The 25,263-nt window shown below is 42.0% G+C and overlaps 2 protein-coding genes across 4 annotated transcripts in view; one reads left to right on the top strand and one right to left on the bottom strand.

Moving 5' to 3' along the window:
- The window catches only part of ctnna1 (catenin (cadherin-associated protein), alpha 1), a 65,452-nt gene that overhangs the window by 18,957 nt on the left and 21,232 nt on the right, over positions 1-25,263 (bottom strand). For all 3 annotated transcript variants that reach the window (XM_040173813.2, XM_040173812.2, XM_040173811.2), the window contains exons 8-13: positions 14,344-14,424; positions 13,758-13,910; positions 8,131-8,223; positions 6,734-6,890; positions 5,876-6,076; positions 3,377-3,528 (exon numbers count right to left, since the gene is read on the bottom strand). In XM_040173813.2, coding sequence (XP_040029747.1) covers positions 3,377-3,528; positions 5,876-6,076; positions 6,734-6,890; positions 8,131-8,223; positions 13,758-13,910; positions 14,344-14,424 — 837 coding nt within the window. The remainder of the gene's footprint in view (positions 1-3,376; positions 3,529-5,875; positions 6,077-6,733; positions 6,891-8,130; positions 8,224-13,757; positions 13,911-14,343; positions 14,425-25,263) is intronic.
- Positions 17,159-22,954, top strand: lrrtm2 (leucine rich repeat transmembrane neuronal 2). The gene is made up of 2 exons (XM_040173849.2): positions 17,159-17,847; positions 18,470-22,954. The coding sequence occupies exons 1-2, from the start codon at positions 17,844-17,846 to the stop codon at positions 20,122-20,124; spliced, it is 1,659 nt and encodes a 552-aa protein (XP_040029783.2). The 5' UTR covers positions 17,159-17,843; the 3' UTR covers positions 20,125-22,954.

The raw sequence follows: 25,263 nt of genomic DNA, 5'->3' as shown, positions 1-25,263 counted from the left end.
CTGCAAAGGATCCACAGATAAAGGTAGGAGGAGGGTGCGAAAGAACAGAAACCAGGGGAAGGGGGTCAGAGAAAGCTGTTAGCTCTATGTGGAGAACGTCAAATAATATTGGCACACTACAGCCTTTTAAGCACTATCAAATAACCAACCTGCTTACTATCTTTGAGAAATGCCTCGTGGCTGCCAGCCAGCGCAGCATCAGATAAATGTCTTTTGCTCCTGAGCTTGGTACAAGAAACCGTAGACTCAAAATGAATTTGTAAATCAAGTGTAATGTGCTGCCTGTGCATTTTGAGAGGGAAAATGAAGGGGCAAGCTGGCATGAAACATATAGGGAGCAAACCGCTTCAGAGTCCCATCTGTTGCTGCTATCTGTGGAACGGCAAGGGAGGCACGAGTTGTGTTTTTCAAGAGCGTCTTCTCCCACTGAATCCGAAATGAAACCAAGTTCCTCATCACTATTAATGATCAAACAGGATGTCCATCTCAACGGGTCACGCTTTGGTCAAAATACAATACTGATTGACGGGGAAATGTATTTGGTGGCGACAGGGGAGACGATGCGGACAGATAAAAGGTGCATTATCACGCCTGTGCCGCTGCTTATCCGGCTGTCTGTAATGGATTTGGAGCCCTCGCATCTATAAATAACTGAAGGTCTCTGAACAACCGTACGCTGCTTTATGAAATGTAGAGATGCTCTTGTTCTCAGGGGAATATGGGCATGTTTCAGATACAAAGCTGTAGTGACTCAAAGGCATCCCTTTCAGCCCAGACAATGCTGCACAGTAGGGCAGAGACATCACCTGCTGTGGCCTGAGCAACAGATAAACCCCCAATGTGTGCGGCTAACAGATGAAAGCTCATTGTGGGCACAGTGGACACTACTGTAGATATGGGACAATAGCCTGCGGTTTAATTAAGGATTTGTGCGGAGAGCACAGTAAGGGACATTTTAATACTACCCTTCATGCTGTGACAAAATACTTTATCCAATATTGAACTTTGTAACGTCCAGACTCTCAACTGTCTGAATTGAGCTAAAAATATTCAGTTGTATCAGTGCCAACCTCTGTGCAGCACAAATGACCACCCCCTGATACCACGAGAGGACAGGGGACCGAGCTCAAATTACGGTATCCTGACTGCTGATACAGATATGGACATGGCAGTTTAAATGTATAATGGCAATTTTTTTTTTAAGTGACATTCACCTCATAGCCTCGGTGAAAAAAGACATTCTTTGCAAAATCACCTTGGGCCACGGTGCCCTGCACAAATCATGAGGTAGCGACAGCTGCCCCCGTATCTCGCTGTCAGCAGCTCCCTGACTTCGCGACAGTTTGATGTCTGGGAGGCATATTCTCTGATGTCGCCACAGGTGGGGAGAGGGCTCCGTCTGCCTGTCAAATATCCAAGGGCCATCCAACAGAGGCCGCCTGGGTACCACTTACAGGGGTTAAAGACTTGTCTATGTGGAGTAGCCGCAACCACACACACACACACGCTTGTCTGTTCTGTAGACATGCCGTCTGGAGAAGTTGTGCTCCACTCGGCCAATTTTGCGATAAATCATATTTTGGGGGGGAATTTGGGTGGGGCAACCGGGGTCAGTTTCATATGAAAGGCAGTTCAGGCAGGCAACGGGTTCTTCTAAATAATTCGTTTTTGATTCACTTGTCTAATCTCATTGCAAACAGCAGCAATTAAGAGTAGACTGCTTAAGTAGACGGCTGTGCAGGTGCTGCTGGAAATTCTGTAACTACTCGGCAGATGAGGCACTTCACGCTGAATTAACACCACAAAACCCGTGAGGATTAAATCACACACGTGATCAACTAAATACTGGCAGATCATTGAAAACATTTTTTTTTTTTAGATAGAAAATGAATCACATCACCATCGCCAACTCATTGTTGAGAACAGCAGAATTCATTTGAAGTAAGCTCAACTTTTGTTATATCAGCCGTTAGTTCCACACACACACACACATACACATCAGGCAGTGTTCAGCCCGCCCCACAGGCCCACTGTTAACAGCTTAATCAATCTGGATAACAAGAAAGAAGCTGGGGCAGATGGAAAGTGAATGTAGTTCTCTGGCTCACAGTCCAACTCAAGAATGCTAATTAAAAGCTCCATCTTAAATCAATTGCTTATTATAATGTAAATGCTGCATAATGGTCCCCCTCTTCTTGTCTGTCTAAGCAGCATTATTCATGAAAGCCCAGGCACCGTTTTGGAGCACCATTGTCAACGCAATTGTGCTATCAGGACTAATGATTCCAATTCGAAAGATTTAAGTGTTGAAAATAATGGAGGGACAACATAAAAACATCCAGCCCATTGTGTCTTGGTGTCATGCAGTAAACATGTAATTAGGTACCATTACACACGAGAAGACGTTTAAATAAAATTCTTCCACTTCTTAAGATATACAACATCTAATTTTGCAGTGTTGTGTAGTCAAAGTAGTTAAGCCTTAAGAACTATCCATTTGACTTTTTTTCATTAACTGGAGCGTGGTTCTTTTTTTGGTCAGCGCATTGTCAGTCAATTAGGTACCCAACTACCATCTGTCTCAGTTAGAGATCTACTCAAGCAAAGGCCATTAGCCCACAGACAACGGAGGCTGTTGTCGCACTACATTGCAAGACTGGTCAATTAGGTCTGCTCTTGCATGAGAATAGTTAATCATTGGCTTCTCGGACGGCACGCATATACAGATTCTCTCGTTGCATTAAGAGCATCTGGTGCAAGGAGCACTGGTCAGAACCTTATGTCAAGCTGTTTGAACATTTAATAGAACCATCTCCCATCACATTTTAGATCCAGAGAAATAGACAGATTAAAAACGATATTCTTACTAAACAGAACAGTAACTCAATATATCCAACTCATTGCCCAAGACTCGTACTGCAGATTTTATCTCATTCTTCCTATCCAAAAGTATATTTGAGATACCCACTATTACATTTTACTTGTGGATGTTTTCAAAATGACATCATGGATTTCGGAAATGGTTTCTTTTGTCATTTCGGATACATGAAATCCAAATTGTGAACATTACTAATTGGATTGTAGCTATCGGAAATGAGTTTTTCCTAGTGAAAGTTCTATGGAAGATATGATTTAAGTTAATTCTAGATACCAGAAAGAAACATGAAAGTAGCGCCGCTTTTCACACAAAGAATGTGGATATTTTAAATGTTCGCTTTGAATAGGTAGGCTTGAATTTCAGATATTCAATTCTAGTCAAGTAAAAAAAACACAAATGACCGTCAAAATGTTCCTCTTCCTGGTAATACAGATCGGGCAGAAGGCCAAAAATGTTTTCACTGAAATCAAGCATTGCTGAAGGAACGGTACAACTTACTCTGATCATGAGGACAGCCTTGCGGATGTCACGGATGCCATCATACACCAGACGGGACGCGTCGATGAACTCATTCTCATCCACAGGTAGGGAGGGGTTTGCACTCAAGGCCTCCACTGCAGACTCCACTTGCTCCGTGAACCGTGGCATGACTGACGAAGGTGAGATGAAGGATGGGAGGAAGAAGGGGAAAAGAAAAACAATGTTGATGAAGATTCACTGCTCAAAAAAACATTAAGAAAGGTCAATGGCCTGTAGGTGAGCACAGCATATAAAAGCGCAGACTACAAACGGGTATATCGAGTGAGGGATGGCCGATGATATAGTACAAGGATATTTGAAAAAAAAAAAAAAAAAAAAAGCTTTGTTTTGAAAAAAAAAAAAAAAAAGAAAAAAAAAAAAACATTCTCCCATCAGCTCCAGCACAGAACAGACTTCGAGCCAATGGGAGAGTGAAAGCATTTACACCGAGGGGAGACTTTACCAGAGCAATGTGCCTCGGCTCAGTTTCCTCACTGATGCCCATCTATGGCCGTTGTCTGCAGACTGAAGGTCATCAAAAGATATGACATAAATTATAAAGCATAGTATTAAAAACTACCCCCTCAAAGTTACTAGTAAGGCCTTTCCTGTTGCACCAGGGAAGATAGCGGCTTCAGAATGCTTAATTGAAAAGTTGAGTCATTACACTCCGCTTTTGAAGGAGTGAATTTTGCACTGTTTGTCTGCTTGCTCACTTTTGAACCATTTACTTTGAGTTCTCCGAGAAAAAGGAACAAAATGCTCAGGGGAATACATCCCAGATTTGGCATAATAGAGTTTTCCAATAGATGGGTTATGTTTCACAAAGCTCTCCCAGTAGACATGCACCCTGCCCCATTGACAATATAATAACAGCTCCAGAGGGCTCTCCAGCTAATTTGATTTAAATAACATTTCAAATGCAGTATTGAGGATTCAGGTGGGCCTTCACAGGAGAGGCATGGATGCACATGTGGAGGCAGAGCGCCGCAAGAGAAGGAAATAAAAATATAAAATTAGAATAGGGTGTTGTGCTTGCAGAGCGTTTCTAACCTGCAGTCTTCCGTGTTGTTGAAGCAATGTTAAAATTGAAAATCTGGCAGCACTTGTTTCAGTCGCAACGATTATTTCGCTCAACCTATAACTGATCAGTCTTTCAAATCGCCCCATTCAGACACAAAGCACCCAAAATACATTGTCTAGTGATAACTCCAAAGCTGTAACTTCCTTTTAGTCTTTTCTCAGCGCAGAATTTCCTCAACCAAATCCATCAAAATATACAACATTAGCACACATTGTTTTTCAAATAGATTCCTGGAGACACCACGGGATTTGTTTTTTACTCGTGTCATGTACTCATTGAGCAATCGAACATTATCCTTTGTATTAATATAGTGTGTAGTTACTCTTTTATAATCATTTGGCAACAACGATTCTTAATAAATTAACAAGGCAAAACCATAAATACATAATTAATATCAACAGATAGTTTATTTAAAATTGAATGTTTAATAGAAAGAAAGGATATCTTAACTTGAGGTCGAAAGCTATCAAACCAGTTAAAATGATCTACTGGTTGACCAAAGGAAAATTGACAATCATCTCTTGTGAAACCAACTTTAAATTCTTGCCTGGTTCCATACACAAACACCTGCCTATATTTGTCACACAGTTGACAGTGCACGTCATCAGTGCAGAGATTCCACATTAAAAAGCGACACTTTAGTTTAAAAAAAAAAAAAAAACTCACGACAGTCGATGTCTTCAGACCTCAGCAACAGAAGAAATCCGACTTAAGCTGACGTCTGCACATCCAGCTTTTTAACGAGCTCACCCTCAAGAGGGACAAGCAGCGGTCTTTCTTCCATGTTTTTAGCTTCCTAGCGATGAGAGCTAACACCCGCTCACACATTCGGGCTCAATCAAAAGGCACAGAATGTGGACAACAGTTACTTCTGGGATGTAACTTGGGTTAAGATGTTCGGGGCTATCCGACAACTGAAAGGTGCCGACTGTGCAGATCAGTATTGTCAGTGGAATCCGAGCCTGTGGTTGACTACGAGGTGGAGGATTCATTTGAAGTACACCAACTGAAACTTCACAGTAAAACGCACTTTCCCGAATACATTCTGGGAGTTTTTTTTTTTATGGCTAACTGCTCACTGGGAACCTTCTTAAAGAATGACACTCTTTTGCATCACGCTAGTGTCATAACATATGTAGTTGCAGTACTATAAATCATAGAGTCTTCCATTGGAATGTACAAGCTTTGTTTTTAGAATTAAAATAACTGACTCGAGCAAAAAACATACTATAATAATCCAAAAGCTTAAGAAATCAGGGTGTTTCCAGATCTGACTCACGGCATCTGTAATCATCTAAATATACCATCATAGAGAAATACATAGGTAAGTATGCATGACGTTGTCTTTTGGCCTAAATAACCAGTCTTTGGCTCGTTCAAAAACTCTGTGGTACCTGTGTTGGTGAGGAGCTTGGTAGCCTCCAAGACCTTCTCAGTGTAGATTCCAGGTTCATAATTGTCCATTTCTGAGGTGACCACGTGGACGACTCTGGCGGCACGGCCTCGGATAGCCCCGGCAGTGCGATCCAAACCGTCAACATCTTTCTCCTGCAGAGCGATGACGCACTTATTCACATCCTCCAGGATGTGGTTCTCTGGGGACAGAACACAATGCATCAGTTAATGGTGTATACTTTGCAATACGCAAACAAATCCATGCCATGTTTCGCCTGGATGCAAAGAGCTTAGTGTTTGGATTTGTTTTCACCGGAGATATGCTTTAATCCAAGACGGAACATGTTGATAGTAGTAATATTGAGAAAATGCCTTCATTCTGTGTTTGCATAGTCCTCAAATTAAGAGGGCCACTGGGAAGCTCAAGTATTGGATGGGGAGGGCTGAAGACAAATTCAGCTTATTGATGTGGAGCCTGTAAAATGCAAATGTTCACTGTGTAAATTATCATCCGCCCTTGGCTGGAGGTGAGAGAAGTCACTCTGCTTAATGCTTAACGAGAACGCTTTGAGGGTACGCACGACAAACCATTTGTGCATTTTAATACACGTGACATGATGTTAATTTCAGACATAGTTATGCTGATTTCCCCCCGGTAGAGCCCAATCAGTATGGCTCGGTTCAGAAAGGACTAATATCACCAATACGTGCAAATCCATTTCACAACTGACCGGAATCAGGTTACACATTTAAAATCATTTATGGTCAAGTTACACATTTATAATCATTAAAAAAAGGCCCCTAAAAAAGGACCAATGATTAGTCCAGCAGTACAGTGGCCACGAAATGCAACTCACCGGACACGCAGAGGAAGTCATCGATGGACGTTATGTCATCGACGGCATCGGTGAGGACTCGGACCTGCTTCTCCCACTGCTCCTTGAACAAATCCATATTGTCCTGGGCCACCTTACTGTTGGGCTTGGCAGCAAGGGCCAACGCTGCATTAATCACCTGTAATTACCCAATTACAGCCATTAAAGCTCCATTACAGCACAGCCCTCAACCACAACATTAGCATAGGTTGATTGCACGAAGCCCCCTCCCACCCCATTGCATTGCTGGGACAGCAGCGTGAAGCAAATTCATTTCATGTTTTGAAGGATTGCAATGAAATAAAACAGATCAGTTTGTTTTGGGGAAAGGAACTTGTGAATTGCAAAGCTCAGGATGAATGGGAGTCATTAGAAGAGATTAAAAAAGGAGTAGTGGCAGCACAGTGGAGACGTCGGCTAAGACTCAGGGGAATAGATGAGAGACTGACTGTTAAAATGGTAAGACAGGATCAATGGTGGACACAGACAAAGAACTATTGATGCTCTTTATTCTAACGCTACAGATGACTTCCTACGTTCAGCATATGTCAAATTAAATCAGAGTGGCATTTTATTGTTGCAGTTTGAACATTTCTAAACGGTTAGGAAAGATGGACGTTTTGGAAATGGGGGGATAGAAACGTGAAAATACAGCTCCTTTGGTGCTCGATGCGAGTCTAGCACAGGTGAGAGTACAAACAGTAACTGAATCAAGAGACTAAAAGGAAAACGAATGAGGAAAACTGTTGATGTATTTTATTTGTACAAAACTTTATTCCATTGGGTATGGGTGTAATTTATTTATATTATATATATATATATATATATATATATAATTTCATTCTAATCATAATATATTATAAAATTGCAATATGAACGTAAATAGAAAAGGAGACATTCTTTTGTGTATGTAGTTGCTCAATACCAGGGAAAGGGCGGAAGACAAATTGCACATGGGCAATTTTCAGCCTCACCAACTGAGACCCGGAATTCACATCCCAGGTGGTGTTGCATTCGGAATGTTGCTGAAAGAAAACGAGGTGAGGAACCTGCAGGGGATCATGCCCTTGTCTCTGCACCGGTAACTCATTATCATAACTGCTAGCGAGGCCACTTCTGTGAGGCATGTTTGTGACTACTTTGCCCATTCTCTTATTAATCAAATTAACACATCGTTGAAAGAATGACTACTCAACAACAATTGTGAGTTCAGGTCACTTCTTCACCTCTATAGCGCAAATGCCATTTGAGTCTCTCAAAATCAGGAGTTAGCTTGTTAGTGCAGCACTTTCAGTTTTCAATTAGTGAATAACTTGTATTAGGAGACATGTGGAAGCCTCCCATAGAGGTGCACAATCATTCAGCCGGGTGGAACAAACCTGGGGGCAAAGAGTTTCCAGTTGAGATGCTGCCATGCGGACCAGCTTCACTCCCTCCTCATTGTTGGAGATGGAGCACGCCAGGTTGGCCACCTAAGAACGAAAACAAACAGACAGACAGACCAGCGTTAGCAAAACACAAGGACTGACATAGTCCATTTAGGAAAAAAAAAAAAAAAAAGCATATTGAATCCTAAACCCAAGCTACCATAATGAATCGGAAATGGAGCAGCTCTGCAGTACAAGAGATCCCCGTGGAATACAAACCCAAAGCCGAGGATTAATTCATAAAGCTGCGAAAAGGACCAAATATGATTGCGCTCAGTTTACCATTTTTTTTTGTTTCCCAAAGTACACTTCTCCAAATGTAAATGCAAGTTGAAGCCAAACATACAATGACATGACTATTTTGTGGTAAAAATCGCGAGACTGCCAGATTGTCATTACACTTCTGGATCAGAAAGGAAAATATTCCGGACACACATAAGACTTTTAAGAATAGCAGCGCTGAGTGAGTCTTCCTTCCAGCTGCACACATTTATGGTTTGCAAGTTAACCATAAAAATAAAAAAATAATGTTTTTGCACACTTTTAAAATGCACATTTTAGCTTCTCACATTATTAATTATAATTAGTAATTATTATTACGTCACATTATGCATCTCATCATATTCACAAAATTTAGGTCAGGGACTTTGAATATTCCCATTTGTGGGTATGGATATGCTGGCAACCATGCTGAAACAACATGCCTGGGATATGAGGAACAATGCCAAAGCGGGATTATCAAATGGACAGAAAATGCGCTGAAACACAATCAACTATAAAAAAAAAAAAAAGGTATAAGAATAAAATCTGGATTTCACTACAGCAGAAACAAGGGTTGCAATCTGGGTCTTATTTTCGTAGTTTCAGTAATGAATCGGTCATATTTGTAATTCAATGATTCACTGAGATCTGGGTCACGCAGCAACATTAGCAGTGAGGCGATTACATTGGCAGTAAACAAAGATGCAGTTTCACCATAATAATATAAAACATTCATGATCGATTGCATTCAAACATTGCATGGTGTTACAAAAAGGGGCCTAATGTTTGATCAAATGAAGGTTCATAATACATAGATCACATTCATTTGAATAGGATTAATGAGGTCGATTTTGACCCCATGTGGTCTTGTGACGGCTCACGTTTGCCCTAATGAACTCTACTGGGGGTCTCGGATCTCCAGGAAAAATCCTATTATGACAGGACGGAATGTGGAACAAAGCTGTGAAGATAATACGGAAAATTCCAGGACAGCGCTGGTGGGGGGAAAGCCTTGCTGGGTGCGAGAGTGGCGCGGTGGATGAACGTGAGCAGCCCTCGCCTCCTCCTCAGTCACTTAAGCACTGCCAGAAGATGCCCCTCGCCCGCCTCACAATTTCCACAGCAATTTTTGCTGATGAGAAGCACTTACTCCACCGCGCTGGTGAAGCACTGAAACATTGATATAAACATCCTACATCACTATGCAAACACATGCAGGGACCACAGGGAGGGAAATGCAGTAACCCGAGAGGAAGGTTGAGAGAGGAGTTATGTAAAAGCCAAACTGGCACTTTTTGGGAAGACCTGCCCTTTCACTTCCATGATCTTTCACATAAGCCTTCCCTCGCTCTTATGATGCCGCTACTGGGAAAGCAGCCATTTTAGCATAAAGAGGCTGCGGAGGAATTCAAACAGGAAAGTCAAGTAATGCCCTCCCACCTGCCATGTAGCTTTTTCAAGTGTCAGGGGAGTCGGAGTTTACGGAGACAAAGGTCTAAATACACAGATTTACATTCCTTTGTACTCCACAGAAGCAAAATAGCCTACAAAGTTAGACAAACCTGATCCCGCAGAGATATACACGTCGTTCAATGACAAGTACGTGAAATGGGTAAGGACGTGTGACTCAATTATGCCATCTTGGCAGACACACAAAGGAAGACAATCCTATAAAACCAGTCTCTTCAACGACCATACCACGCACACCACGTGAGAGTCTGTGCACAACAGGGTGAATATTATGCTGGTATTGGACCTGAATAGAAAGTCAAACCAGTTAACCACTACCGTCAAATTATTCCAGTACTAAACAAAAAAACGGGCACAATGAATCAGTGTTTTACAACTTAAAGATGATATGCATCCTTTTTGATTAACTGACAAAATAACCTGCAATGGGAACCCTGAAAAAAAGTGTAGCCAAACGAGGTTGGATACTCCATAAATATTTTCTCTTGGATGGCAGAAAGGGAGAGGAAGAAGATAATACGTTTTGAAAGCTCAATATGCAATGTCATTGCTGCTCTTGATAAAATCAGGAGGTAAACATTTTTAGCAGTATTCCTTTTTTAGAAGCTCACTATGAGAGACGTTTGGAAGCTTGCTAAAAGTCAAGTCAGGTTTAAGAAACAGATTCAGCTTACCCTAACAGCATTTGTCATCAAATGAAACAAACAAACGTTAACCCATTTCATTATTTGATTCTACTTTCTATGCATTAAACAAAAGGCTTTAGGCACGGTGGAAAAACATTGCTATTCAGGCCATCTCCACTGCTGATTACACCATTTCATTGGGATCATTGGTCACACCTCAGTGGTGGCATCCCTGCATCCCGGTTTGTCATGTTGAAAATCTCTAACTTAGTGGCTCCTTACTCCAAAGCCCATAATCACTAAAGAATTCACACTCGGGGGAAACAACCGCGTCTAAACAATGTAAACTAACCCCATATCTGGTCCCTACCATCCTTAGGCCAAGCTCCAAGACGACATTACAGATCCTAAATATCCACTTTTGTATTTATCCAGCTGTCGTTCTGGGCTTCATTCTTCCTCTGCAGACTGTGCGCTTAAATCTCCACATTCTGCTGAGCAGCAGGGAAACAACACTAAGCTGTGTCAATCCCCCCCCACTCGAAAGATTTCGGTTAAAAAGTAACATCGGACGAAAACAATAAAACACTCAACAATTGCAAAAAATCAGCAGGAGGACACTGCTTGACGTAGTTTCCTAACATCTGAACAGAGACTAATAACATCACGACCTAGAGAGGTTCACTCAGCAGAGTGAAGACGTCCCCCGGGTCGGTCTGCCACGACCACGGCAGCAGTGTGATTGAATGAAAAACACCCACAGTATGCGAAACCTGTGTCTGGACACAACGCCGCCGCAAAATACTCCTCACTTTAACTCAAAAGACGATCAGCAACGAATGCAGGGGAGCGAAGTAGTTGAACAAAAGACTTCAATCTGGCAAAAAAATAAATAAAAAGGGAGCCTCTATTCAATGCATAGATAGCAAGGCCCTAATAATACGCTTTAACATGTAGTTATTCAATTATATAAATGATTCACCATTCAAGTCTTATACCCCCTGCATTAGTGAAATATTCATTAGGATCAGCTGAATCCTCGTCCGTTTTTAAACATGACTTGGCTTTCAAAACTGGTTTTAACCACCGTGCGCTGCTCTCACAACCATTGCAGCAAGCAAACATTATTCCGTTTGATGCAGCAGAAGATTAGCCACAGCCACACGCGCGCACGCTTCTCCTGATGGAGATAATAGCAAAGTCAACAGATTATCAATGCAATGTGGAATATTTTTGGTCCGACTGCAATTAGCAAAAGGTGTACAGTGTCAGGTCAGACAATCTTTAATTAATTACATAACAGATTAATTACATGCAAATTTTTCAAATGCTTTAGTGTGATTGAGTAAAGGACCTGCTTAAAAAGGGGACAACTAATGAATGTGGATCAATATGGACCATTTGCCTTAAGGCAGGCTTCAAATAAACAACTCGTGATGTCATACAAACAGATTTGTGGCACTTGCTGTTCCCGACATATCACATTCATGATATGAACTCCTTAGGTGTTAAAAACCAAACATTGTCACTTTTGCTATGACATCGTAACCCCGTCCCAAAACACCCACTTCACATGACACATTGGAAGGGAAATGAGATTATTTCAGTGAGCGGCAACGACTGCAAAACTTCCTGCGGCTCATCCATTACTGCATTAATGTTGGTTCACTCTAGAGCAGTAAAACAACATTTGACTGTATTCTTTGCAATTTACAACCAACCTTTTTTTTGCAATTTGTGGCTGTAACATTATAGGATGTACGTTCTGCATATTTAAATATTAACAATATGATCCAAGTGATTAGTATTACTGTATTACCTTGAGATTTAGATTTCTAAGCCAGTGCAATTCTCAATTTTCTAATGATAATAATCACTACATTTAAGCTACGACCCTTTGCCTTAATTTACTACTGCAAGAACAACTCAGTCACTTACCATACATTAGTATCAGTAACTATGTCTTCTATTTTTTAAACATGACTTCGTGGGGTCTTATTCCGGATTTGGGAGTAGAGAATTAAAAAATGTTTACTTTTACAGATCCATATTACTAACAAATCTTAGTAAGATTTAGACTTAACAGTTTAGTTCCACATGACATGGAAAGAGTAAAAATTATCAATATCATCCATTATTATAACGGAAGGGTTCTTTTCTTCAGTTTCATTGTTGACATCCAATCAGTTTATTGGGGGCAGTGTGCTTGTTCTATTTGACAGCTGAAACACACATTTAAGGACTTTATCTATGCTACTTAGATTGACACCATCCAACTTAATCACACCCAAATGTGGTGTGTAGAGGACTAAAACATGCGAAACCATTCATAGTCCTTTGTGTATCCCATCCGAGTGTTCTGAGCAGATTAAAGCTACAGTGCTTCAGCATTAGGAAAGTCCACAAATGTTGTCCTTTAATGCCACTTCTGACACTGCAGCCTTCAGGGTCCCCTCCCCAGAGTGGTTCCCTTTTGCCTCTGATGCTTCAGCGGTTTCCCCAGTGAATGTAGATACTTGCCAACCGATCCAGCTACTCTCATGGCCATCTGCCCATGCGAAGAAGTCACTTTCAAATGTCAGCGTATCACGCTGTGACACGGACATTTGAGAAATGGAGGGAAACACCCCTACTGAGTATCGCTCAGGTTTCTGTCAGCTTGTTGCCCATCAAAGTCCAACACTTTGCTGCTGCCGCCCCCCAAAAAAATCTGTCGTCCCGCAATGAGCACTTCTGTTAAGACATGAAACCAACCACAGAGAGCAGCAAGAAGCAGGATGCATTCTGCCTCCTTTTAAGATATTTCTCTTTGTAAGTATGAGGAACACTTGGAGTTGTCCAATAATGAAGAGTACATCAATATGTTGAGGCAAGGACATCCTTTTCCCAGAGGTAGCACTTATCCTTGAGTTGTTGTTTCAGTCCTTTGGTTGTACTTAAAAAAATTGATCTGTTGTTGTGACAACACAGCAATGTTTGGTTGGTCTGCTCAATTTAGCATCAGATTAGAATCCGCCTCACCTTCTATTTACTAAATGTGTTTGGGTGGGAGTGTGACAAAGAAACCCAACCAGCTAAAATAACTTCAATGTAAAATAGCATTTTTGTTTTCATTATGGTGGAAAGATCCCAGATTGCTACTTACTGCGACGCTGTGATTCTTAAGTTGGCTCACAGGGGAACAAACCTAGAGACCGAACAGAGACGCCGAAGTTAAATTACCTCGATGAGCTTGTTGGCGTGCTCACGGAACACCTGTGCGTATTCCTTGACTTCCTTCTCGTTGCCATTCTTTGCAGCTTCGATCAGGACCAAGAGGGGCACATTGGTCTCCAGGAAAGAGTCGGAGACGTGGTCCATGACAGCTTTACGCAGCTGTGAAGGAAGACATTTAAAAAAAGGAAACAAGGCACAGTTAGAATAATATATCCCCATCACCATAAATTCAAAAATAAATTCATAGACACAAACAAGTAAAGCAACGCAACCGCTGTACGCGGCCATAAATAACAATGAGCAAATGACTTCTGATTGCCGTTGGCTGAATATTTTCCAAAGATGAGTGATTGTTTGACCACTTGTTCACAGAGTGCCGTCTTTGCCACGGCAATATATATTGTCGGGTAACCTCTGTGTTGTGCTGTCAGCATTTGTTGCCCAATGCTAAAGCAACAGTAGATCACGTCGCCAAGGAAACAAGTGGGTGGCAGGTTGTTGGCAACGAAGAAATGTCATTTGCTTTTTGTTTTTTAAAATAATGATTCAGTGAGCCACATGACAGCGCGATTAAGATGAAAAAAATAAAAACCTGTCTGCGAAGGTCTCTGGTCTTCTTGGTCATCCGGTCAATGGCGGTGTTCAGAGCGTCGCTCCGATCCTTCCTCCCAGCCTGAAACAAACAATGAGAGCGGTTAGTGAGAAGCAAATACTTTAATGATCATGGAATTGTGAGAACATAAAACTGTTTAAAGAATGTTTCAAGTTGTGTGCATTTCCTTCTTCTGCAATCTGAGCAATTTTGTAGGTTCTTGCAATTGCAAAGGGCAACAGTTTGCTGTGAGGCAAAGGGAAGTTGTATACATTTCATTAGTAACAAGTTCCAGCAAGAGCTCAAAATGGACCTCCAGATTACAGTGCAGCTAGTGTTTTGCAGATACCAATCCTGATCCATTTGTGATCCTTTTAGTCATCGTAAACCGTTGCGCCAAGTCAGCTGTCAAAAGGGCCCAGGCGCCCTATGTTGAAACTCCGGGATGTATTTTCCTGAGCGATCGCATTACAACACGCAAACACAAAAGGCACAGCTGCTTTGGGTTATAAAAAGAGCCGATTTGCATCTATATCAGTGCTATAATTCATGGACACCACACCCATTTAATTGCTGTTTTTGTAAACTGCATTTAAATTGGAATTTGTATTCCTGGAGGGATCAAAGAAAGCCAAATACTGTTCAAGCCTTGCTGTCAACACAGACCTCTACATGAAAATTGAAGAGAACACTGCACGATTCATTACAGGGAGCCAACAGCCAACCTGTGATGCAGGCTCTAGTTTATTAATGAGATAGATACGGGCTTCCTTTATTCCAATTCATTCTTATTCCTGGTTCGTCCTGGTGTTCTCTCAAATTAATCCACCGTTGCCAGGAAGATATTTGTATAGCTCAATATCACTGACACGTTCTTAATGTAATTAATGGGCCAACATCAGTAACAATTGTTGAACATAGAGGTTCTTCCATTTGTTTGGTTTGTCCAACAGTGGTTAAGATCATTATCTGAGATATTCATATCCGCACAGATATTTTTAAAATATGTGGCCCTCGTTATGTGTATGGAGCGTCAATATAAAACAGCATTTCCCTGGATCACGAGTGGTGGCCGCTAATGGAGCCCAGTTCCTCTGAAAAAAGGTTTGTAAAACATAAGCTGCCAGATTTAATCAGCCAAAACAATTAGTCTGTCAACATCTAGTAGAAAGACTACTAGTCCTTTCTTTGTTTTTAAGTAAAAAGCAGCATCACGGCTAATCACAAGCACTAATAATGTAAAGCAACTCTGAAACTACATCTCTAATTGCTTCCCCACAGGATCGTCTTTCTTAACACTGTTGGCAGCGGTCACACAGTTTAACGTTATGCAGCAGTCAAAGGACCAACTACTGCCCCCCCTGCTGAGAGCCGAGACATGCTCAGTCCCACACTGCAAACTGCTCCAGCGAAGCATGGAAAATCCAAAAGTTTAAATTAAATATATAAAAAAAATAAAATGCTAAGATCAACTGCGACACACCACCATTGACCTGCCCCTTCCCCCACTGCTCTTTGCCCATCAGGGGGTTGTGCATGTAGTTGGGGGCCGGCAGCTTCTACTAATCCCCTGCGATTTTGTGCTGCTTGGATGCAGTGCTGTGGTCGGGGGTTTAGTCCGCTCTGCCCCTAGTCCCTTATTCCTGTTTTATTCACGCCAAGCCTACATTTCATTTCCATGCTAGAGGGTTCTAAAGCACTTCAGGTGCTTATTATGGAATCAGTTTGTCTGCAGCAGCTTTTATGTTCCTCAAGTGGGTCTTAATCCATGTCCTTTAGGACAGATTTAGCATTTAACATCCCTTTCCTACAGAATCACTGGGTTGTGGGAGAATTAAATGCAAACAAAGTGGCAAATGATCAGAGGTCAGTGCCTTCTATGCCCATTCAGCGCGTTGACTTATGCAAGCTACAAGAAATGACAATGACAGCAACGTGCTGGTCAAGGGACTTGGAAAGGCACTGTCGGAAGAACTGAGATTATGAAATGAAATGTATAAAACATGGACGGGCGGAGGGCTTAAGCGACCTGTGGATGTGTTTCAATGAAAAGATGCTTGAGTGGAAACGGGTGTTTAAGTACCACGCTAAAGACGTCAGTGCCTCGCAGTCTCTTGCATCTCGTCTTTGGCTGCGTCTCATCCAGGTCATTGAAGTTACCCTCACACCCATTTCCACTTACAATAAATGAGGAAAAGTTAGCATTTTCAGATACGTAATTCTGTCAAGCACTCTCAACGCCTTTTAACTAAACTATAAACATTGTCTATTGCATGTTAAAAGCTAGCTTGATTTAGCTACAGAGCAGCTGGCCATAGGTCACCTGCAAGCACGGTGCTCAGGATATGTAAATTATGACAATTCTGTTAGCGTTGCAATTGGTCTAATGGCAATAGCATAATGAATACCCGTACAGAGTTGAGGGAACGCAGCATGTCTTTACTCCCCGTGGTCGTAGTCATGTTTATGTTGTCTGGAGCCACAAGTTACCAACTACAGTGAGTTTTTTGCGTATTTCACACATTTCATGAGAGTCTCTGGCACGCATTCATACAAAGCGCATACTGGAGGCGAAGCGGAGATTTACAGCGGTGTTTAATTTCAACAGCAAGCTGCCGCAACACGTTCAAGATATCAATATTCTGATGGTGACGAGCCAGTGAGAAGGAAGTGGGGATGCGAGAGAAGGGTGGAGGACGACAGGTGCACGGCCAGTGCGAATGAGGTAGAGAGCAAGCGACTGAGCAAGAGAGTGAGAGGGTGTTTGCGAGAGAGAGAGAGAGAAACAGTAGTGATGATCGACGCCAGGCTGCCACCACTCTGTAGCAGTGAGTGGCTGCAACAGAAAAGCACAGAATAACATCCCCGACTCCCTGCTCTGCTTTTTTTTTTCCCTCCCTCCCTGCGTCTCAGCTAGCAGACGAGGGCTCCGCTCACAGCTCTGCAGAGGCTATGCCGAGACGGAGCCGGCACAGGGAGCAGGATCTCTGGCTGCCATCAACAAGTTAGGGTCGGGAGAGCGCGGACATGAGAGGGAGATGCTTGATCGTCAATTAACCATCTGAGCTGACATCATTGCGGTGGAAGGGAAACAAAAGGGTAAAAAAAAGAAAAGGAAAAAAAAGAGGAGCAAGGAGTGGGGCGGAGGGAGGGGGGTTATGTTCACCGGAGTCGCTCTGGACGCAACTGATCAACTTGAAAAAAAGAGAAAGAATTATATAAATATTTATTCAAGGTTCCCGAGGATGAAGGAAAAGATTCAACCCTTTCTCTGAGCTTGGATTTTCGGAAGGAGTCGCCGGAATAATATCATCTCGGGACATGGAATTTCATATTTTGTTTCAATTGTGTGGGCTCAGAATTGCTTTTTTTCCAAAGAGGCTGATTCCTTTTGTGCTTACTCAAAGGGTTTTTTTTCCTTTGGATTTTTCTTCCATCTGGTTGCTCCAAGAGTCTGCGGAAAAGGACAGTTGAATGCAGCCTCCGATGTGCACAAAAGAATGGGTAAGTTAGTCCCTTTATACCGTCGTCTGGACATGAATAGGGAATTCAAGTAAGAGGGAGGCTAAGGACTAAAAGCTCTTCAGCCTCATCTCTTTACCGCAACTGCCCCATTTTCTTCTTCACGACACACTAGTTGGGAATATAGCAATATAACATTAAATTGTAACGCAGTACTCAAGTGATTTTTAGAAATAAAAAAAATCTAGGAATTCAAAAAGGACATCTGCACATTCTAGCTGACAAAACAGGGGCAAAAATATGCGCAATAGATGACAAAGCAGCAGGAATCTATGTATTGGTGACTAATCGCAAAGTGTCAACAAAATAACGTGTATATAAATAGCAAGGATGTCAAAACAAAGTCCAGCTCACGTATGCAACCGATCAATAAATGCTAAACTAACATCTTCATTTAAAGCGGAGTCCAAATAAATCATGCTTAGGAGCAACCATGAAAGTTGTCAACAAAAAAAAAAAAAAAAAAATCTATATTGCGCTGTGCACAGTAGAGAAAGAGCACAGTAGAAAAAGCACAATAGTCACCATGAATTAGTAATAAGTGCTCTGCAGAGATAAGCTTTCCCGCCCCACAGTTCATTCTGTTATCTTTGAACCCACCCAGGTTTCCATTCAAGGTGGCCATTGGTGGGACCTGCACCAGCGGCTCTGTGTCTGAGTGTGATCAGCATGCTCCTAGTGTGCCTGCTGCCTCCTGCATCGTGCACGACCTGCCCGCAAAAATGCCGCTGTGAAGACCTGCAGTTCTACTGCGACACCCAGGGGCTTCAGGCGCCCCCGGATGCTGTAGACAAGGGGGCCCTGGGGTTGTCACTACGTCACAACACCATCACCGAGCTCAGCCCCGATCAGTTCTACGGCTTCAGCCAGCTCACCTGGCTCCATCTAGACCACAACCAGATTACAGCAGTGCAAGAGGACGCCTTTCAAGGGCTCTACAAGCTGAAGGACCTCAACCTGAGCTCCAACCGCATCACCAAGTTGCCCAACACATCCTTCATCCACCTCATCAACCTCCAGATACTTGACCTGTCCTTCAATCAGATGACCGCATTGGAACCAGAACTGTTTCACGGACTGAGAAAGCTCCAGATACTCCACCTCCGCTCCAATTTGCTCCGCACCACACCTGTTCGCGCGTTCTGGGACTGCCGCAGCCTGGAGTATTTGGGCCTGAGCAGCAACCGCCTGCGCAGCCTGGCCCGGAATGGATTTGCTGGGCTCATTAAGCTTAAAGAGCTCCACTTGGAGCACAATCAGCTGACCAAGATCAACTTGGCCCACTTCCCTCGCCTTGTTGCCCTCCAGTTTCTCTATCTGCAGTGGAATAAAATCAGCAACTTGACGTGTGGCATGGAGTGGACCTGGACCACTTTAGAGAAGCTGGACCTCACAGGGAATGAAATCCGGGTCCTGACATCTGACGTGTTTCAAACGCTGCCAAATTTAAAGATTTTGCTGCTGGATAACAATAAACTAAGCAGTCTGTACCCCCAAGTCATGGATATGTGGCAGTCACTGGGAACCATCGGGCTGTCCAGCAACTATTGGGAATGTACCAAAAGGATTTGCTCTCTTGCCACTTGGCTAAGCACCTTTAAGGGAAGGTGGGAACATTCCATTCTCTGCCACAGTCCCGAATATGCCCAAGGGGAGGAGATACTGGATGCTGTGTACGGATTCCAGCTTTGCCAAAATTTCTCAGCGCCGGTTGTTCAGACCACTAGCACAACCACAGACGCTACTATCGCTGCAGAAACCACAAGCTCCTTGTTTGGAATTATGCAGCAGACCCCCACGCTGGACTATGCAGAGGATTTTGGGAGCTTTACCATAGTCACGACCACTACCACGACGACAACAACAACAACAACAACACGTCGCACTGCTCAAGCGACCACCGCTACATTGGAAGAGGAAGCTGTGACAGAGGACTCCTCCGCGATGGACAACACTGTAATGACTCAGAGGGTTATCATAGGAACTATGGCCCTTCTATTTTCATTCTTTTTCATAATTTTCGTTGTATATATCTCACGGAAGTGCTGCCCTCCCACCCTGCGCCGGATACGCCACTGTTCGGCTATTCAGAACCGCCGACAGATGAGGACCCAGCAGCGGCAGCCTATGGCAGATCTAGCGACCCAGGTACCCTATAACGAGTACGAGCCCAGCCACGAGGAGGGGGCGCTCGTGATCATAAACGGCTATGGGCAGTGCAAGTGTCAGCAACTGCCTTACAAAGAGTGTGAAGTATGAACTCTTATTTATTCCTAGAGCATATGGTTTGCCATTTGACCATTTCAGATGATACAGGGTTTGCTTTTTTTTTTTTGGTTTTTCCAGTTTATGTAAAAAGCATAATTTCTACAAGTGAGATTTGACAAATGCGAACGAATGAGACAATGACAGAGGTCTGACCTGACAGTTTAGGGAGGTGGTAGAGGTCAAATTTATTTTTCTATGAATGAAAGGTTGTTCACATCAAGCCGGGGCAATCATTTTAAAACAAGAAAATTGTGAACTGTGAGATTTGTCTCCACATTGTATCTTCAATTATTCTGCAGCACAGAGAAAATATAAAAGGTTCCTCTGCTAACAGAATACATTAAGTGGAGGAATGTGATTTATGGCTTATTTCTTTTAAAAGTATTTGAAATCATGTTTTTAACTGCACCACAAGCACTGTAAACCATGTACTCAATCACTGGGGCAAATTAATTGGACCAATTACCAGAATGTCTTTATTTTACAGTTAGCCAAAAAGGAGTCCTGAAATTATATTCAGACTAAGCACATTTTAACACATTTTCAAAATTCAAGCATTAGTAGATCTAGGCAAGCCTATAATCTGCCATCAGATTAAAGGCTTCCGGGTTTCCTGCTAAAAACAATTAATGTTGGTGGCCCACCCCAACAGCCAAAAAGAGAAAATTCATGTGTGTAAATGCAACTACTGCATTTACACACATGAATTGAATAGAGTGCCAGGATGGAGAATTTATATTCAATTATATTTATTGGAAACATAACAGCTTATTTAAAGAGGTCTGCTCGTAAACGAAAACATGTTTTGAGGCTTGTTGGCCCTCCTTCCCACGACGGACAACCACCACAAATAAATTCTAAATACACTGATTTCGTCCTCATCCTGGACATCCTGATGTGACCTTTACATCTACAACGATTTGTAGATGATTCTCTACTCACCCCCCCCAACTGCCACAAACACTGTGCCAATAATATTAACAGCTTAACCTCGAAAGAACAGTCTGCTGACTTGCTATTATACTAGGATCTATATACAGACAGGCTAGTGTGAGGTGGGAGGGTAGCAAGTTAAAGGGTAATGACCAGCGCAAACGCCAGATAGGAGAGCATTTTATTTTTAAAATAAAACCATTCCCCAGTAGCCATGGCTCTTTACTACTTACATGCTAATCAGGATTGACAGGCTCAAGATTGAACCAATTAAGGCAAGGCAAAAATAATCTAATGTTCTGTCACCCACACCAGTGGTCCAGCAACATTAAGCTTGTTCAGCCACTCAAATAGTCATAGTGCAATCATCCATCGCACTACATAAAAACATCATTGAACCTTTTACTTTAGGACATTTTTCTCCTTAGGGATACCAGGTTGTCATTTACTCTACTCAAAATGGGATTACTTTGAATAATGCATAATGTAACAGTTCCTTGGTTCGCAGTCACAAGCGTCAAATTAAATTGCGGTCAATAGCCTGAGAGCAAATGGAGATCCAGTGATAAGCAAACAGCAAGCCACGGTCAGGACACATTGGTATGCAAAGGGGAGGATGTGCATTAGCATCAGACCAAAGCTGCTGCTGCAGCTCCGCACATCTCGGTGTTCAGTTTGGTGGTGGGGGCAGGGTGAAAGAGGGACGGAGAGGAATTGATGGAACGATGGAGAGGGGCAACGACGGGGCAATGTCTTGGATTATTAGCGAAGGTGGCTGAGAATGAAACGATACGTAGTGACTGAAAGCACCGGGGGCTCGAAAGGCAAACCGATCACACAGCAACGTCAACCACCAAATGTTCCAGCAGGAGAACAAGAACACGACCCAGTACAATTAAAAAGAAAAAAAGGGCACTTTCTTGATTGCTTTTCCCAGGAAATTAAAATTTGGATTTTTTTTCCTTCATGAACATGTCAAATCTGGATATGTGACCAAATCAGTGCTTACGACAGCTGGATGCTGATAGAGCAGCAGGAAACGAGTCATCCGGCTCGGAGCAGCGAGGCGCCGCTCGTAGGCGGATGCTCCCGCGAGGTAGCAGGGAGGTGCCATTTGTGGCTTTGTCTGAAAATTTGGTTTCAATGTTCTAAAAATAAATTATTGGGTCAATGTCTCTGTGCACATGATCATAAGACGCCTACAACAACAAATGTCTAAGAAAGTGTCTAATAAAGTGCTACGCTTCACATTTGAGTACAACGGAACACATTGCGTACTCCGATAGTAGTGATTTCCAGTCAAACTACTCCACTGGGTTTCCAATTTTGTTTTCTTCCAGCTTAGCACTGCTTTTACTACTGCCCTTCTAATCCGTCTTGCATGTTCAGAAGTCAATTGAGTTACAGATTTCTTAATGTCATTCAGCAAACGTTATGAACAGACCTCTTTTTTGATAACACCAAGAATAGGGATCTATATGGAATTCCTATAAAGTTCTGTTAATCATTTGGCCAAGTGACTGAAAAATCACAATTTGTAGAAATATGCATCCCTTTGCACTCTGGCTCTTTGTAAACCGTTTTTGTTTCCTCTCGTCACCCTCGAGCCCTGGTCCCCAACCTGCCTAAAAAAAGAAAAAAAAAAAAAGAAAAAAAAGAAAAAAGTGAACAAATTCCCTATTACCCAACCTCTTTGTGCAAAATGAATGCTTTTTCTCTTTCCATTTTTATTTTGTATTGTAATATGTACAATTTCATATCTGTATAGTGGATAAGATGTGCCAAACTGAAAAAAAAAATGAAAAAAAAAACATTTCCCCCCTCAAAACATATATTTTTTAAATAAAATGGTTATAATTTAAAGAATGTTTGCCAACTGGTGGATACTCACAACTTGGTTTGGTCTTTCATTACAGTATGGTATAAAGAATAAATTGAAAGCAAACCTAACCCGTAGCGACGTTGATATATGCATCAGTATGTTGGGTTTGTGCGATCCAATCCCCTTAATGCAGCTCGACATGATGACCAGATCACTTACTTTACAACTCAACGAGGTAAAAGTTCACCGCATTAGCGTTTTAGTGTTTTAACAGTCGAACGTGGGCAATGAACGGGTGGTTATGCAGAAGACTAGGTTATGCCTACTGGAGAAAGTGGTCCAAGAGGATTCAACAGACTCAACCATTGTTGTTCTTAAAGTATTAAATACTTTCCCAACAATCTGTTTAATTGATTAATAGTTTAGTCTACAGTGTCAAAGAGGGACAAATGCACATCACAAGTTTAAAAAAACCAAAAGGTAATGAGTTACAATTGCTAGTTTTGTTCAAACATCAAATTTACTGAATTTATGAAAACAAAAGCATTGAACCCACCCACACATGATAGATTATACTGTCAATTAACTTAATATCCATATTAGCACTAGTTCAATAGTTAACCATATAGCCATTTGACATCTTGGATACAGCCGTCAAATATCTTGTCTCTTCGCGTTTTGGATAATTTATCTTCCTACATCAATATCAAGACGGTTTTGAACTAACTCGATGTCAGATCTTGTACGTTGATAAAGATGAAAAATAATCTGTTGAATCTGAAGTGTGAATTGACTCGTTTCTGGTAGAGCTGCCTTTCCTTCTGCAGAGCCTTGATTAGCAAGAGCGCATTTTAGATCCTTAATTACAAACAGTTTTCAGTCTCTTCTCCATGGATACAACCTCGTAGGTCCCTTCTCCAGATACCAACCAGCCCCCCCCCCCCAAAAAAAACTTTATTCTGTGCCCCATAGCAGCGCTCAACATAATGGGTAGGATTTGTATTGTGACATTTAAGATAATACTGTTAAATGGACCATGATGCTGTGACTTTTGCAAGCGAGAGGTCTGAATAGGACAATAAACTCATAACAAAAAGAAAATCCACGCAATTTCTTGGATTATTCCTGCAGCTAAATAGTTTGTAAAAATTATTTCAACCTTTTCAATCTTGATCAAATATTTGAAAATAAACTTTCAAGTTGCTATATTTTCTAATTGCGCAGCAATGTCAATACTAAATTGTTTAAGAGAATAAAAAAAAAAAGAAGTCTACTTTAGGATTTTGGGGAGGCAGTTTCAGGTTGAGAGATTATATATATAATCTCAAGCAGCTTGAGGTTTCTAAATTAGATGCAAACACTAATATAGGAAGACATGGCTATTAATCCTACCTGCCCTTTTCTGATGAGGCCTACAGAAAGCAGGCTTCAGTAATTCACCTGCAGCGTGTATGCAGCTGGGGGAGGCGCCAACACCGAAGTCTTGACTACATGGCATCGGCAGTCTGCAGGGTTCAAGGCTTACGAGCGCATGAATGCGTCACATACGCTGTACGAGCCCTCCAATGAATCTACAAAATGCTTAGGGCACACATATTGATCTGGACTCGCATCAGCAATACTCCCCTAATATTTTAATTGCTTATCTTTTAAATGTGCTAACTTTTAAATTCAGTGCATATCCATCGCCTGCATGCAGCTCTCAACGGGATGTGGGCTGAGACAACGTCATGAATGCCAACAGAAATACTAGCGTGAACCTGGTGGTAGGGGAGAGGCACTATTTACATTTAGCAAATTCTCCAAGAATAGATGCTACTGGTACAATGAGGCATTGTTGGGAAAGTTAAATAGTTGATTCAACAAAAGCAACAAGAGATATTTGAGCAATGACAAAAAGATCCACTACACTGGATGGCAGCGAGTACTTTACAGCAGGGAGGGCTACGCTGGTTCTAATAACTGTAGAGGAAGGCTAATGGCTGCAACATTGGGGGCTTCAAAGAAGCAAGAGAATTTTCCATTTCTTCGTCATCTCATACCCCAGCAGGAAAGCTCCTGGTAAGGAAAGCAGTCAAAATTATTTTTAATTGTGGCTTTATGTCAGAAACCCACAAGAAAGCACGGGTGAATGAGGATGTATGGGGAAAATTACCAATCCAGCGTTTGAATATCAAAATCAAATTCTGAAATTGTGACACATTTCACTGTGATATTTCGAAGTTAACTATTTTATCAAGGAGCTCAATTTAATTATTCAGGGTCACCTGTTGTGTTCTGAATATCTCAATGAAAAATACTTAACTTCTGTTCATCTTTTATGTAGAAGAGGCCATCTTCATGCTTTGCTTTCAGTATAAAATTAATCATTCCTC

Source organism: Gasterosteus aculeatus, chromosome 4 (genome assembly GCF_964276395.1).
Source record: "Gasterosteus aculeatus chromosome 4, fGasAcu3.hap1.1, whole genome shotgun sequence".
In the NCBI taxonomy this organism is placed as follows: Eukaryota; Metazoa; Chordata; class Actinopteri; order Perciformes; family Gasterosteidae; genus Gasterosteus; species Gasterosteus aculeatus.
The sequence above is the reverse complement of the archived record's forward strand: the minus strand, read 5'-3'. Positions and strand labels throughout refer to the sequence as shown.